At 38.2% G+C, this 18,147-nt stretch overlaps 1 protein-coding gene across 1 annotated transcript in view; it reads right to left on the bottom strand.

The window, feature by feature from the left end:
* The window catches only part of LRP1B (LDL receptor related protein 1B), a 756,289-nt gene that overhangs the window by 463,627 nt on the left and 274,515 nt on the right, over positions 1-18,147 (bottom strand). The window contains exon 3 of the mRNA XM_087732714.1: positions 4,194-4,331. Within this exon, the coding sequence (XP_087588840.1) occupies positions 4,194-4,331 (138 nt within the window). The remainder of the gene's footprint in view (positions 1-4,193; positions 4,332-18,147) is intronic.

The following is an 18,147-nucleotide window of genomic DNA, read 5'->3' on the forward strand; positions in this document are numbered from 1 at the left end:
CAGAGTATTTGTGCTAGCATTTTTTTCAGTATTCTTTTAGTATTTTCTGGCTGGAATATCTAGAATTTTAGCACAACTATTCCTGCAGCTATTAATAATAACTTATCTCTTAAGTTAATTAAGTGAAAAAGGACATTTCTATATTCTGTAAAAGTTCTAGTTTTCTATAGCTCTAACTCAGAGACAGACCAAAACCCAATTTTGGCATATCACCTTCAATTTTTTGCCGTATATATATGTGTGTGTGTATATATATATATATATATATATATATATATATATATATATATAAAGTACTGATTTACAAAACTGTGCAAATTACCTCTGCAGTCCTATAAAAAAACTTTGCTAAGATTTAGGGGAATGTGATTGTAATTCTCTAGAAATTATCTTAAGGATATATCTAATCCTTTACCTACTCAAGGCCAGGTTACTCCATCTAATCTGTGGCGGATATTTGTCTAAGCTGTTCCTAAAACCTTCAGAAAAATAATGAGGTATTTTAACCTTCAAAAGACCACAAAATCAGAGGTTGGAGCAAGCTGTAGCCACATGACACCTGCTTTAACTGCCCACAGCCAGTCCCAGTCCCGTACTGGCGATGCCCTTGGCGAGCGCACCGAGGGCTCACCAATACGGGGCTGGGACGAACCGTGGGAAGCAAAGACTTGGAGCTAAATAGTTTAGCTTGCAATAATTCAGCAACTCCCCTGTAGCTGAAGACTTCTCAGCTCATCACATGGCTGAGCTTTAAAATTGGCTGAAAATGCAACTGAAACAAAGACCTGGTTCTCAAAAGAAACCTGAAGAACTGTGTTAAAGAAAGAAGCTTAATTGTCCAGAGCAGCTCCGGAGCAGTCTTCTACCAGAACTACTCAAGGCTGGGTCTAATTTTAGCATTGGTAAATTTTATCTGAGCCTTATCAAGCCTCCAAGTAGCTGATGGGCACCAACTCCCCCATTCAGCAGGATTGGATCGTGGTGAAATTATCTGATGAATCTCAGAAACCTGAACAAAAAGCCCACGCTTTATAGGAGGGTTAGTATATACTTTGATCCCTTGCTTATTCAGCCTCCCTAAAGCGTTCTTCAGTCAAAAAATAGCAAAGAATCCAAAAGGACCAAATACAGATGTCTTATCACTATTATATCCTGGGAGTTTAGTTTCAGTGAACTATGAGCCCCTTCTCCTCTGAAGGACATTGAAACACATAATGTGAAACAACCATATATAATAAAACATTTTTTATTTCATATTGCCACAACCCCTCCTGAATTTATGCATTACATTCACCAGCAAAAATGCATATGTGCCTGAAATAAAAGATGATGAGACAGGAATGTCATTGTATTTACTACTATTTCCTTGAAATTTCACACACATTACCATTTCACACTGCAGATATGATCATATTTTTACTTGCCAGGGAAATGTGGAGGCCTGAATATATCTCTCAAAGATCATAATATAATGAATTAACATAAGAATGTTAAATTTGGAGAAAGAAATTAGAATAGTTCTAGTTACTGAATGCTTATACTCCATTAGTTCTTAAGCACTATTAGAAGTTTTCACGCCTGTGGAGTTGTGACCTGTACACTGAAATGGTCTTTCCCATGGTCACACACCCCATACTTCACATCATAACTTATTTTCCTGGCGCATAGACCGCGACTTATTTACACAGCACTATCAGTGTTGCTAGCAATAGATTATTTTAACATAGTCAGCTCTGTGACCAACTGAGTTGTTTGCAATTAAATATTTAAAACTGCTATTATCTTCTTGATCAATCAAAAATTTCCTATGAACAATGTTAATTGAAGAGGAACATACTTACAATGCCATTTTTGTTACTAATATCAAGAAAAAGATAGCTATTTGGATAGGTTTCTGAAGCAACTCTGCATGTTTTGACCACACAGATGATCTAAACATATGACTTGCATATTCAGGACTTAGAAAGTACAACAACAGAACAGCTCAACGGTTACCCATGCATTGTTCTGATACCTAGTGGACTTGGTGGGCTTGGCAGTGCCAGGTTAATGGTTGAACTTGATCATCTTAAAGGTCTTTGCCAATCTAAACAATTCGATGATTCTATAGATATACAGGAAGCATAATTACAACTATACTGCATTCATTCCAAATATCTAATACACAGGAACGTATCACAACGACACATTCGTGGCAGTTAGTATCAAATTACATGATCATAATGTAAAGTTATTGTTTTCTATATTCTTTGGCTTTGTCGACAGAAATGTGTCCACAGAAATGTGTCCACTAATAATTTCAACAACTGCCTCTAATAAGCAAATCAAAATACATAATTGCTACAAAACGCAATATTAACAAGTTGTTAACCATTTACTAGATGAGGTACTGGGAGACAACTTTAAATTCTTAATAATATATAAGAACTTCATTATCTATGTGTTCTGTGTGGTTTAGACCAAATGTTTGTTTAGTATATTTTACTAAATTCTATGGTAATTTATTAGAGCAGACATTAATTTTACCATTGGGAAGTTTTCATATTCATATATGATAATAAAGAAAGGAGTGGGAATCAACATGAACCCTACAAGGTGTATTTAAGCATAAATTAAAAGGGCATGAATAAAGATTAGGTATTTTATGTGCTATCACATTCTAAAGTACAAGCTACTTATGGAAAATGCTACATATGAAAACCAAACATATTTAATTTACACTAACATAGGATTTTATTTTTAGTCTATATATTTTTTCTGATTCCATTAATCTCCGAATTTAAAGAGTTAAAATACAATAAAAATACAGGAGAGTTATAATACAATAATTATTCAGCACTGGAAGTTTTTAATCCTCTGCCATTTAATCCAAACTAATTTATACAAATATATGAATTACTGAAGAATACATATTTAAACAGTGCTTAATAGATCAATACTGTTCTCTGAAAAACACTCATCTGCAACTTCAGAAAGCTTCAGTGTGGGCCAAATACTGCTTTGGCCAGTTTAACTTTTGGAGTTTTTTGGATGCTGGGACCAAAATCAATATGCTGACACAAATTTTGATTTTGTGTAATGCTCATTGAACAAGGACTATATAGTTCTTCAAGAAAAGAAATTATTCCTATTGCTGTGAATACGAATTGTCAAATATTTTATGACAGCCTGTATCCTCACCTGGTTATACAAAAATAACTATTTGTCGTTTTGTGAAGTCAGCAGTATAACAATGAGTAATTCCAGCTGGCATTTTTTTTTTTCTTATTTTAAGTTTGTTTGGTTTTTTTAATATGGTTATTTTTGGTATGGGCTTAGATGTTACCATGACAGTTCTGGAAATCTGTCCACATGAACTTTTAAATACTGATTTAACTTCCTGAACTATGCCATTAATTCTATCTTTTACTGTATATTGTCGCATTGAATTGTAGCAGAAGTCCCAGGATCTATTCTTGAGTTTTTGGGTTTCAACATGAGATCTGTTGAGGATCATCAACAACCCTTTGCCTAGCAGTAAAGTCTACTAACTGAGAATAACTGACATGTTAACAACTCATAGTATCCGAGATTTGGGCTTAATAAGGCAGCCTCCTAACTATCCCCAAGGCAGACCTTAATAAGTCTTCTGAGTAGTAGAGCTCAGATATTAAAAAAGTTGACCTCCACCAATTTCTCCTTAAGATTTCTCATTACCAGAATTTGGTATCTACACTCTTAAACAGTAGATTATCAGAATAAAATCCCCCCAAAAAGCAAGTCCTCAACGCAAAATAATGCTCATAGCAAATCTGATGTATTTTTCAGTGGTTTTCTTTGGATTTTGTGTTTAAACAAAAGTTATAAGGGACAACAATATTCTGGCAAACAGTGTGCTGCCCAGCCTTTGCTGCCTACGAAAGGGCTTCCTCATCCTTCTTTTGGTATAACCATTTCCATCATACAAGGTTAGTACTCATTAAAGAAAAAGTCTGAAAACCTGTATGTGCTTTTTACTTGCATTTGCTTCACACAACAAAATATTTCTAAAATGAATCTGAAACATACATTAAAATATGCCTCTATCAATCCACTTTTGGTTTATATGTATTCCCAAGAAGCAGCAAGCTCTGGTTCTCTTTGAACTCAAAAAAAAAAAAAATATAGCAGAAGACTTCAGGTTAAAGCATTTTTTCCTTAGCAAATTTACTTACCCCGGCAATGTACTCCTTCGTCATAGCCATCAGAACAGTCATAAACCCCATTGCAGAGCTGGGACAAATGAATGCATTTGTTTGTACCGATGCAGCTAACATAATTCGGGGGGCACTTGGCATCTGCTTCCTCAGGACCTAAAAAATACACAGAAAATTTCATAGACATATTTTTATATCTACAACAAAGCAAAGAAAGTTCTATATTGCACTTCCATTTTAAAGCTAAGGGCAACACTCCATGTATTAGTCCATTTTGCAGATTTTTAGTGCATTATTATTGCTGTATTTAGGAGAACTAAAATCATCAAGAAATGATTAGTGCAATTAAAAGGAAATCAATGAGTCAGAGAGTGTTATTTCCCAAAATACAGGTGTTTCACAGATGCTAAAATTAAGCTTTGCAAACATTAAAAGTATCACAAGATTTTCAATTGCCTTGTGACTATCACATCATATCAAAAGTCATATCAAGACTCATAGGTACCAGTATTTACATTCACTGTTGTGCTATGTAGGTAATTGTAGATATTTATGAAATTACATATAAATGTTACATATTCATGGTTGCATTAGATCAGAGAAACAGTTCCTCCAGCCCAGGAGTCTGCCTCTGAACCTGCGCAGCACAGGATGGTAGGGAGAGGATAAGGATGCTGTGATTGCTCCCTTCGGGATACCATCCCGGCTGCAATCACTCTGTGTCCCCTTATCTCTGAAGTGTTAAGTACAGGGATTTTTGAGGATCTCTTTTGTTTACCTCTTAGAGAGGGTTCTGACTGATGAAAAAAAAAAAAAAAAAAACCCAAACGTAATTTCACATGATAAAGACTTTGACACACTGCAAAGAACATTTAGAGGTCTGAAGGGTTTAGCTCATTTAGAGGATGAATCATAATTTGTACACAGTACATGATTAGCTACACAGAGACTGAAGGTGTGGAAATTTTTCAGGAAACAACTTAAAGCTCCTTGATTGCTTGTGTTGGAACCTTGGGTCTGTGTTAAAGTCTGACAGCTTGTAACAGTTCTCAAGGGAAATATACCCTAGGATGCACTGTGCTCAAGTGCAATATGCTTTCACCTTCTTCGAGGCACTGTCTCCAAGACGAAGGACAGAAATCACAGGCAGTAGCTGAAAGCTGCCTTAAAAGTGGGAAAATCTCAGCTTTGGTAGATCTGGTCTCAGGAGAAAGCAAAGGAGAGCTCTGGGGGGAATTTACGATTTCTATAACAAACACAGATAGCTCTTAGCACAGCCCATTAAATAAAAATCCTAATTCACAAAACTTTTCCCAATTAGAAAACTTAAATTAAAAATTCCTACTGCTGTGCTACATGTCAGGAAGCCATCCACCATTTAGAGTGGGCACAACAAACAATTTTCAGTGGTTTACAGTGCTTTTGCCTGTATTGTTTTACGCAGCTCCCACCAGCACAGGGCAGGCGCTCCCTTCCCCAAGCAGAGCGCGCGCGCCCGCTGTGCAGGAAGGCACGATGCACGGCAGCCTGCTCCCCTCCTCTGACCCTTCCAGCTTCACACCTTGCACCGACGGAGTGACACCAATTACATCCTGGATGTACCACTGATTAACAGAAACATAGCACGCTGGTACTAGGGATAAAAAGGTAATGTATATGGGGATGAATGTACTCTGTCTCAAACAATTTGTGTGCTTCCAGGATGAAAAAAACCCGTATTTTTTATTATGGCTATATGCTACATACAGTTTTTCAAGAAAACTACATTCCTAAGGTAAGGAGAAGGGGTATAAACACCTTCTGAACTCAAAGAAAAGAAATAACTATTCTCACTATGCTCTTGGTTAAATAAGTGCTTAGCAAAGATAGAGGTATTAAAACACTTCACAAAGAATACATTTTTCCCATATTTTGCAGTAAAATATAGGAGGAAAGTAACAACAGAAATCCAAGAGATGATTAAAACTTATCCTAGATGTTAGGACTTGAAGACCACAGTAATAAGAATGGCAGAGACCCCTGCACCATGCAAGAACACAAGAGGCGGGGGCAATGGGGCTCCATGCCCTTCCCAGGCAGCACAGCCACTGGCTGGGGCGTTGGGGGTTTTTGCCTGGGCTTTGGGCAATTTTCTCATTCTTCTTTTGTTACCTGGAGGTAGGACACTTCATCCCACGAAGCACCCCATGCACACACGCACATAAAGCTCACTGCAGTATGTACAACCTCTGGCAGTGCCCAGCGTTCCTCCAGGACTGGTTTAACTCTGCAGAGCTTTCAAAGAAGAACGTAAATAAAGCAGCTTCAGATAGCTAAGCGCTCAAGGTCAGGTAGGTGATATAAAACTGAAAGGTTTGATTTGATTCCCATTTCAGTTGCATCAGGACTTCAAGGCACCTAACATTTAACAAAACCAAACTAATTTTCTGATTTGCCATTTATAGCTTGCTTATTCATTGCATTAGAGCAACTGTGAATAGAGTGTGAGGGGTAAAAAAGATCTTTTCTTCTAAAATAGAGAACATTCATTAAAAAAACTTAGATCTGTGAAGCCTCTAAACCATGGTACTTGCATTACTCACATATAAACACAAGATTGTTAGAGGGCTTTCAGCATTCATACCTTTTCAAGCAGAAAACTGAGATCTGCGACCAAAAATATATAAGCATATATGTTTATCTTCTAAATTTAACAAGTGAAAAGAATGAATCTCTTAATTGACATTTAAAGTCTCAACAGGACTAGTCCAATATGCTCTTGTCTAAAGATTTTGGGATTTAATTTTGATTTGATGCTTCTTGCTTTTAAAATAAGAGATTCCTTCAGGACACAAACATCGTGCAATTTTAAACATATTATCCAACTTAAAACACTAGTAGGGGAGCTTCCTAAATTGGATTTCTTTGATTGGGAACTGCATATGAAGGGAAACTGAAATATGCTCCAAGAAGTATTACTCACACTGGTTTGTTTTCAAGAGAAATTTTGTGCACCACTTGTGAAAACAGAAAGGTTAAGATTAGAAGTGATTAACTTACTCACGTGATTAAGATAAATTCATATGTACTTTCTGTTTCCTTACTAGCATGATGCTTTGGAAGTCAACTTGACTTACAAACGAAGATGAACTTCAGTCCAAAAAAGCCCTGTTTTATAGAAGACTTGTGTCCTATTTTCTCTGCAAAATGACTCAGGGAACAGGTCTCAACCATCCAACAGCGTCGGTGGAACAAGACCTCCCTGCCCACAATTCCTACCACCTTCATTCAATAAAAAGATTAAGCTACACAAAGGCGCGTGTTGCAATGCCTTTGAAGCAGCACATGCTTTTCCCACTGAATTCTACCCAGCTACTGCACTTTCTGAAATGTCTAATGCAAATAAAGATGTGTTGCTTTTTATCTTGTTTACTCCTCTTCCTTCTTCCTTTAGCAGACAACCACTTCTGGCAGCGTTATCAAGTGAACTTTGGGAAAAGGAATTTAAAAGAGTTCTTCAAAATAATCTCAGTGTATTTTACATCAGTGCAAGAATGCTAAGAATATAAAAGACGGATGGTGTCTTTTCTTCCTTTCAAAAGAGACAATAATTCCTAGCCTTGCCAGTTGGTGGAAAAATAGTCAAAACCGCTGGCTGCAATTATGGTAATACACCATCTCGATGTTTCAAACAGTCATACCAGGACACTGCTTGGAGCGTGAAGAGGATGGAAGCAGCGTTGCGCATGCAGTGCTGTGCAGCTCAAGAGACCCTGGCTCGGGAAGCGGAATATCTACCTGTCTCCTTGGTGTAACTGTCTCTTAACAGACGGCTAAATGAGAAATGGTAAAAAAGCTGAGCTGCAGAAAGTTGAGCCAGGGCCACGGGGGATCCCCCCGGGGCTGGCAGCCAGGGCCGTCCCATCCCGACTGGAGGGCGGCTAGGGCAGCCCCAGCCTGGGGCACTGGGCACCTCCGTTGGGATGAGCCACGATGTCCGCCCATGGGTGGGGGTCAGGATCAGGCCTGGTGAGGGCACCAAGGTTAGACGCCAGGCAGGGCCAGGCAGACAGCTTCTTTCCCCAAGTCTTCCAGAAGGCAGGCTGTGCCCAGGAGCAGACGGGCTGAAAACAGGACAGCGATTCATTTCAGATCCGGATTTCTTTGCCTGTTGAATTGACTGGGACGGCCATTTCTGATTTAGTCACACTGTGTCAAGGCTCACTGCAATTTCCCAGCAAGTGAGAAAGTATGGAAGAAAACTGCACCGTGTTTTGGCAATACCTGTGCAGCGTACAGTGAATCTAGCTGAAGTCCCTTCAAGGAAAGTGCCCTTACTGCAGTGGGCGTTGAGAAGAGGTAAGGGAGTCCTTGTGACATCCTCCAGCAGGAGACAGTGGATTCAATCAAACACAACCTCTGGTTTCCCACTAAAGAAGCATCGTGAGAAAGTATTAAAGGCCGCTGCCAGAATTAGCAGACACATTTTACTACACACTTTTGACATGGTATCTGTCTTGAATTTGTGCCTAACGACAACTGTACCTGCCTTGCTTCAGGCCCATGCTATACTAAATTTCTAACTAGAGAATGCAACTGAGAATCTACAAGCTGATTACTTCCACTAGTTTTTGTTATCATAAGCAATATACAGGTGTTTATTAGCAAAAATTATGGATGAACATTATTTCATTATGTATGTTTCCTTCTTCTAGAAACACTCCCCTTAATTTAATGTAAATTAAGGTACAGCTTTGTGTGCTAAGTTTACTAAGGACTTATAAAGTATGTATAAAAGATATTTGCAAAGATTGTGGAGATAGCCAGATGAAAGGAGACATGCTACGGTGCCCAGCACAAATTCAAGGTCCACAAAAAGTTATTAAATTACAGTAAAATACTCCCGCACTTCTTGCAAATTCATTTAGAAATGTTCATATTTGACAACTGTTACAAAAAAAGCATCAAAGCTGTTACTTCTGAGTTTATTTTTTCACCTTCGTCTTTCTCAGCTACGTTTTTTATAAAGCACTTCTTCTTTCAACGTTTCAGGTAAGTAGTTAGGCAGTAGCTTGCACTTTTAAATAAGAGACTAGGCAGCCAAATGCGGTTCATCCCTTTTACATCACTGCATCCAATTTTCTTGAAGACCAACAATTTTCTAGCAGCTCTAATCCTGTGGCTGTCCACAGCCACAAGAATCAATTATACCAAACTGTGGGATGCCTTCAAAATTCCCACTTGTGTTGTACATCAGTGACTTACAGATCCATCCTGCTCTCCTAAGTGTCTTTATGGAGTGAACCTTCCCTACGGTGAGCCGTTCTCCTGAACAAAACCTTATTCCATTGGTTCAATGGCATTTGAATCCAACTCTGTTTGCATGCATAGGTGAGAGCCCTGGAAAAGGTATTTTGGACCTTTCCAGGTACAAAAGCACCAACACGCAGTGGATGGAATCTGACCCAAATACAAAATTTATAATTTTGAAGCAAATAACAGAGTTGTCAAAAAATGTCTTTTACTATTCTGACTGCAGCACACATTCCTCTAGAGAAGTTTGGTATAGCAACTACCTAGGTCTTCTCTGTGGTATTATCAAATGAAGTTGATTAAAGACTGTAATTAAGCTAAAATAGCCCAAACTTTAAGAAAGAATAACCCACATGACTTTTAGGATCTCTCTGGACAAATATGGGCTTAAATGAAAATAGTACAGTACAGTATGGTTCTTGTCAGACACACATATAAGATTGAGAGACCTGTTTCTCCCTGTTAACTTGCCTCCATAGCATTGCTGGTACCCCATTTCTACTGTAGACTCAGAGCATGGTATAGGATATTTAAGATTGCAGAATTGACTAAAAAACTTAATATTTATTCTTTAACGTAGCTCTTGGCAACAAGAAACAACCTGCCACATGCAGCCAAAGTAACATAAAATATCTGATACAGTTTTAAAAGTGTGAGAAGTCATCCTCACAGATGGTTTTTTAAATTTATTTTTTTTTGTCCAGTTCATCATCAATAACGAGGGATTTTAAAAGCGCTTATCCTTTATAAAACTTGAAATCATGTCTTCTCAAAGTAATGTTTCTGAACCTGCCAAGACAAGACATACTGTACCTTAAAGATATTTAAGGTTTAGGGATAAATTATGGCCATTAGAAGAGGTTGCTTTTGTGGGAAAAGTAAAGATTAATGGGAAAAAGAGACTATACTTCCATTATTCTTTTTTTTTTTATGTTAAATGTTTGAAAACTTCCAAGAGGTTGAATACTACATATTAATTTCTGTAGTAACAGGTTAATGTGTAAAGCGTAAACTAAACACACATGGTATCCCACAGTATCATAACTGCTTTAAAAAGTAATTTTTCACACAGACTAGATGCGCAGTTTTAATATCAGGACTTCGAAACACTGGGATAAATTTATGGAAATTACTTAAAATCTTTACTCTTTGGTATCTTATATATATGCAAAGAAAGGATTTTGTATTTAATAAGGATTTATGTATCATAAGTAACCCCTTATTCATTGCTACTTTTATCCATGTGCTTTATTCAACCACGTAGACTGATAATGAATAAAACTTGAAGTCACCTTCATTTAAATCAGGTATTTAGCTGTCCATGAAAGAGGAAGAATAATAAACACTTATGGTAGGATGTGGACAACTGAAAAGAAGAGGAAAGCAGGTGAAGTACTGGGCTGTTTACAGCAGGACAATGGCTGTAATCTCTGACCCCACAGCATACTGTCTCCAAAATAATATTTCACAAGAAAGAATAAAACCAGTGGCAGCCAGCAGGTTTGTGAGTGTGCAAATGAATGAATATAGTTATACTACAGCCTCATAACTTATGACCAAATATAAGGGATGAGCTAATGACTGTAGAAAACAATACTGAAACAAGCAGAAACAAAAGAGAAAATGAAGAACTTTAGAAATCAAAAGATGGCTTTGAGTCATCACAGTTTGAAAATCAGTCATCTGTGCTGATTCGCAGCCCTTATGTGTCCAGCGCCAAGTGTCTCATCTCCCCTCTTTCTGTATAAGTGTGGAGGAGCGTGGACACAATCAGTCCTCTGGTATCTGCCTCCCTTTTCAAGAACAGGCTTTGGCTCGTGCTTTGTACAGGGAGAAGAAACACAGATATCCACGCCAAAGTTTTCCAAATCCAGTCAAGGATTTGCATTGATCTTAGCCTGTGTTTAGAGTGCTGATATATAATTTAGGCAGTCAAGAACTCATAATAAAGAAACAAAACCAAAAACAAAACCACCACCATTGGAATTCACTTCCAAAGGATGGTTTCCAATTTTGTGTGTTGCGTTGACAAAATAGTTCAAACGGTTATCTATCTGTAAAGCTTACCAAGCCTTGCAGTGGCACACAAAACTCCCATTTCTGTACTCCTGTGACAGGCTTTTAGCATTGGCACTAGCATTAGGTACAAATGAACTCACTCACAGGTGCAAAACAGAGCATATGGATACTGGGTTTATGATGCTCTACAGTTGCTTGCCTTTTCCTCTTTGTGTATTTTTGTAAGTACTACAGAAAAGCAAACAGCAGACAGTCTAAATCTAATATTATACAATAACTTTAATTGTTTAAATACTTTTTTTTTGTTTAAAAACATGAACACTGTTTGCATACTGCCATTATAATGACTGTCAGGAGCTCTATTTAACATGGCTCTCCAGCAAACACTCTCCCTTCGGCTATCTTTTTCCCGATCACTGCTTTCTGTGTGTCAGACACTTGCTCATCTTCGCTACACAGATGTAAATAATTAACGGAGCCACAGGACTCATCTTTTCTACTGTAATGTAGCTGATAGCCACTGGAGAGAAGTAGAAAAACTATGCTGAAGGTTGCACAAAGGCTAACAAAGAGGAAAAATGAGGTAGAGGAAATCTTTCTAAAACAGCTCAGCTTTGGATCATTATCCAAAAATCCCTCTGGGCTCCCATGGGCTGGGACGGGGCTGGAGATCCTGGAGTCAGGATACAGCTCTTTGAGTGATGGGGCTGAGAGCAGCCACCAGAATCAGGACCTGAACTAAAAGTGGGGTTTGCCTAACATAAATCTACCTACTACAGCTGTAAAAGCCATGGAGGTAATTGGACTGATAATAGTAAAATCAGCTCATAACAGCAAAATCCACCTACATTCCTAAATTGGAACATTTTCCACAAGTTGGACATTTTGCATCCAAAAATTACCTGAAATAGAAAATTTACCTGGACAAAGGGAGAAAAGAGCACCCCCTCAGCCAAAACCCATCTAACAGTTCTACAAGACTGGAGTAATTTTTCACTGAACAGCTCTAAATTTAACCATTTCTGGATTGAATAGCATGACAAGGTTAAAGCGGTTCGAGGAATCAATGGCCACGCAGGGAACACCAAACCTTACCTGCCCACCAACTCTTCTGCAGCCTCTCTAGTTATAGAAAAAAAGCAAAGAACAAACGATGGCAGAGGCAAAGAGAAGGGAGGGGAAACGAGACTGGAGTCGCCTGGAGTGTTCCAATATCCTTTCCAAAGAGTTCATCCACTGTGTCAGAAGATTAATGTAATAAATCAATTAATAAATACATAGTGCTTAAAGACTGCCACACTGTATCAGAATGCAAATTAGTTTAGGGGAGAGGGTAACGCAGATACATAACTGTACTTTATAGAGGAACTGATGAGGACCTAAAGTCCAGAAGACAAATATGTTTTAATGTGATTTTTTTTCTTTGCGCTTGCATTTTTTCAGATGTCAGTGAAAATGTCTCTATTGATATCACCAGGAAGGCTGCATCTTTATGCAATAAGGCAACAGAGTGTATTTTGCATATCACACATTTCTAAGACATTTGCATCCCTACAGAACAGATTAAAAAATTCTGGTCTTTACTAAAGTTTAGGTAAGTATCTTAATTTTTGTCTATTGCTTAAATCAAAACCTTCTATTCTCTCACTGCTTCACTAGATGCTGGCATCTCATCTTTTCTGTACATATTACATGACTTTCATTGTCCCAGACTTATCAACTACCCTTTTCTTATGGACTCTATAAATAGAATCATAGAATCATAGAGTCGTCAAGGTTGGAAAAGACCCTTAAGATCATCGAGTCCAACCGTTAACCCAGCACTGCCAAGTCCATCTATACCATGTCCTCGAGCACCACATCTATCCGTTCTTTAAATACCTCCAGGGATGGAGACTCAACCACTTCCCTGGGCAGCCTGTTCCAATGCTTGAGCACCCTCTCAGTGAAGAAGTTTTTCCTAATATCCAAGCTAAACTTCCCCTGGCGCAGCTTGAGGCCGTTTCCTCTCGTCCTATCACTTGTTACCAGGGAGAAGAGACCGACCCCCACCTCGCTACAGCCTCCTTTCAGGTAGTTGTAGAGAGCAATAAGGGCTCCCCTCAGCCTCCTCTTCTCCAGGCTAAACAACCCCAGCTCCCTCAGCCGCTCCTACTAAGACTTGTGCTCCAGACCCTTCACCAGCTTCGTTGCCCTGCTCTGGCCACGCTCCAGCACCTCCATGTCCTTCTTGGAGTGAGGGGCCCAAAATGGAACACAGGACTCGAGGTGCGGCCTCACCAGTGCCGAGTACAGGGGCACGATCACCTCCCTGGTCCTGCTGGCCACACTACTCCTGACACAAGCCAGGATGCCACTGGCCCTCTTGGCCACCTGAGCACACTGCTGGCTCATGTTCAGGCGGCTGTCAACCAACACCCCCAGGTCCTTTTCTGCCAGGCAGCTCTCCAGCCACTCCTCCCCATGCCTGTAGCGTTGCATGGGGTTGTTGGGATCGAAGTGCAGAACTCGGCACTGAGCCTTGTTGAACCTCATACAGTTGGCCCCGGCCCAATGATCCAGCCTGTAATACATGCATATGTACATATATATATATATATATAGTGTCTTAAAAGGAGCATATATGACCTGCTACTGTGTTAATGCAGTAAATCACACTTTCCCATTCTCCATTCTATAATACCCTGGAGTTGTAAATATAAATATTGGAAATGGGTCTCACATAGTTTCTATACCTCTGATCTTTCTTAAATATCACTAAATTTCACCGTTGAACTTTTCATTTGAATTTGTCATAAATGAAAAAATGCAACCTTGCAAAATTACACAGGACAGAAAAAAATGCATTATCTCACACAAACTATCAAAACCCCCCTCTTTGCAGTCAGAAAATACTAATAAAAATATCTAGCTGTAGAGAAAACAGCAAGAAGAATGAAGAACCCGCAAGAGGATGTATGTATCATGAACTTTTCTTAAAAATCAAGTCTCTCTTTTGTCTTGCAAAATTCAGCATGCCAGTGGTGTTTGATTAAAAAAACCCCAAACAATAAAACAATTCTCCATCATAATCATCCATCACAACTGCCCCAAATACTACAGTTACACATCAACGAGTTTTAGTATTTTTATATACTTGCACAATGACCACGGCTGTAACTTGTGCAGTAAAACTTACCATATAGACAACAAGAGCAAGAGAATTTATGTTCTTTGCTACCATCCCTAAAAATTAAAAAGCTAAACCAGAGTTTTCCTAAGCTCTTGCATGTAGGATATATCAGAATATAAAGGAAGATCCTTGTATGCACCTATACATAAGCAAAACCATTGCAAATTTATACACCCTGGTTCTTTTTGGAGAATGGATTTGCAAACATTTGTGAATGAAAGCTGTAGGAAGAGGAGAAAAAAAATGCTCTCAGGTGTCAGGAAGGAAAAATAATTAATATTCTTTGTCCTTGCAGACACAGAAAAGCTTTGTTAATGGATTTTTTTTGTGATTTACTACAACACACTAAAGCAATACTTTATGACCAATGAAGTAAAAAATGAATGCTGTCTCATGTAGATGGTCATTCCTCATTAGGTATAAGGAACCTATTTTTAATTTGGAGATTTTTACTTAATTAGTGTCACACATCTCAAGGCTGTCTTGTGTCAACTGTTGTAATGACTTGATGTCTCTGTGCAATACAGAATGGGCTGCTAATAGAGTCTCAGTTTGAGAAAAATGATAATGAGGTGAACAAAAGAAGTGTTAATTACTTACACAATTAGAGTACCTACTACCAGCAACATTGTAACACATCAACACTTATGTTATAGATATTTACATATCCAAAGTGTATAAATGTCAGTGGAAAAATGCCTGTAGATGTTCTTTATAGAACAATACAGTAGTGTAATAGAATGGCTGGATACAACACAGAATATACCTGAATCTCTGCTGTGTACAAGCTCTATTAGACATCATAAAAATGTCTTTGACTACATTTACACACATCATCCATCTATATATATTCTATTCTATCCTGTTCCAGCTCAGTTCTTCATTAGACTGCAGAAATTCTCCTAAAATAAGGGAATAGTAGGAGTTATTTACTGGATCACATCTGTAACAAGCTTGGGAAATTTTGATGGAAATCCTTCTCTGGCCCACATCTTATGGACGTTTATGCACCCACACACAACCCCAGAAACGTCTATGGATTGAGACAGAATTTGCTAAGTTCGTGTTTGCATCAGTAGAACTGGAATTCAAACCCAGAAATAGTTCTCAAGTCCCAAATAACGTGAAATTTCACAGGGTTTGATGAGAATTATAACATAAGACACAAGTGTTTTAAAAACAAGAACGGACTAGAACATACATTGATACCTTAACTTCTTATTTTAAACAGCAAAAAATGAAGTTTCCATCTCATTTGCGATACATCAAGACTTTGTAGTAGATGATGTTAGTATCAACATGCATGTTTTATTTATGATTTTGGGGTATAAATTTACCATTAAAATGCGTAACTGTGTTCTATAACCACACGAAAATTTAGCTGAGGGCCAACATTTTCTAAGTATTTGAGCTGGTTTTTTAAAAAAATGTTATTAAATCCACATTACTTATTCATTTTAAAGATTATCTTATATGTGTGATTCAGCTTTACTGCAGTAACTTAGAAATACATCTCATGCATTTTTAAACTGAGCTAGGTAGTTTGCAATCAGAAAGTTATTCATTTTTATTTTGTACACAGATACATAAATGTAAATTACATCTAATTAAAATAAATTGTGTGACTTGTTTCTTCTTCAGTCACGCACTGAAATGATGAGAACCAATTTTAATTGTTTAAAATTTAACACTATAAAAGATTTAATCAGGTTTGTTGGAGCATACACTATGTCAAAAAGGTAAAAATTACAGGGCTTCATATTGTATAGACACTGAGGGTCTTATTTGATTCAGTATTGGCCTATAACCATAAACTGACCTGAAACACCTTTAATTTCGAACAAAAAGTAACGTATGTTGTAGTGTCTATCAAAGTGAAGTTTCCATCTCTCACAACATATCCACCTCCTTACTTCTTTAGTAATAGGTGAACCAAAACTCATACGGACAAAAAATTAGCACAGCTGGTAAAAAAATCCTGTATTACTTATAGAAAATGTTAAATTAGTAGTTCTCAGAGACTTCTAAAAGGCTTGCAGTGTGATAGGTACTACAATTCAGAGAGAAAATTAGTTTCATATGTTTACCAGCTACAAAATAAAATAACCTTCCCTCCCCATTTTTGAACTCCTAGAATGATTCTAAAGAGGCATTATTTAACATGATTCAGCCTGGGCTGTATCTTTTTCACAATACAAACCCCAAAGTGCCTTCAGACAACAGCACGGTGAAAGCAGACAAAGAACCCATATTAGACCCAAATGCACTAAATCTTAGTGAACAAGCCAACACACTCTAGCCCTTTCAAGCCAGATCTTCCCCCATTATTGGACATATACTAATGAAATTCATGGGAAAGTTCCAGCTCATTCAGCTCCATTCCCTTTGAAACAAGATTTTGCTGAACTCAAGGCCGGGCCACCACAACTGCGATTGAATACAAACACCTAGAGACATGAACCTTATCCACCTGCTCAGCAACTCCTGGAGGCTTCTGCTGCTGCACAGGCAAGACTGCAAAGAGCAATATAATAATAACGTTGCTTGAAACAAAAATTGGTAGTTCACCACTAAAATAATAGTCCAGCTTACTGGCATTTCCAGGAGCCCGTGCCTGGCTTGTAACAGAATCCTCACCAAGAGAAGGGGACAGGGGCATTAAAGTCTGGTCAGTCTGAAGAAGCAAGAACAATTTCACATGAAATACAGAGGGAAAAGAGTGGGAAAAAATATTATTTGTCTGCTGAGTTCTGGTCCCCAAAGAGAGCTACAGAGACTTTCTCCCTCATCAGCCAGTAACAGTTTTTCAGACTTTTCATTGCTTATAATGTATTTTAAGCTTTCCACCATGTCCTGGAAGAGCTGAACACTTTAGAGGACTCAAGAGGAAAGGGAGTCCAGAAGCGTAGGGACTTTGGTAGAGGCAAAGGGAAGTGAATGGTAATACCTGAATGTTAATACCTACTGAACACTGGAAGACAATAACTCAAAATATGTTCAGCTTTTCATCTTTTACCCTATCTGGCAGTTTAATTCTAAAAGCAAGAATGCCATAAAACTGAGGTAACGATACAGTTGCAACGTGAAAAGTCTAACCAAAATCCGCTGTGCCTAAATGTGAATGATCACTACAATATGAGTAAGAGCAACTCATGCAAGTCTCCAGTGTGACTTGCTCGAGGCTTTCCTACTTGGCAAGGCATGCTGTGAGGAAGCATTGTAGAGAGAGAAGAAAGCCACTGTTGTGGTTTCACCCCAGCCAGCAACTAGGCACCACACAGCCGCTTGCTCACTCCCTCCACCGCCGTGGGACGGGGGAGAGAACTGGAAGGGTGAAAGTCAGAAAACTCATGGGTTGAGATAAGAACAGTTTAATAATTGAAGTAAAATGAAATAGAATAGTAGTAGTAGTAGTAGTAGTAGTAGTAGTAGTAATAATAATAATAATAATAATAATAATAATAATAATATAATATACAAAGCAAGTGA

This window comes from Nipponia nippon, unplaced genomic scaffold (assembly GCF_047370975.1).
Source record: "Nipponia nippon isolate SJK-2023a ecotype South Korea unplaced genomic scaffold, ASM4737097v1 scaffold_5, whole genome shotgun sequence".
In the NCBI taxonomy this organism is placed as follows: Eukaryota; Metazoa; Chordata; class Aves; order Pelecaniformes; family Threskiornithidae; genus Nipponia; species Nipponia nippon.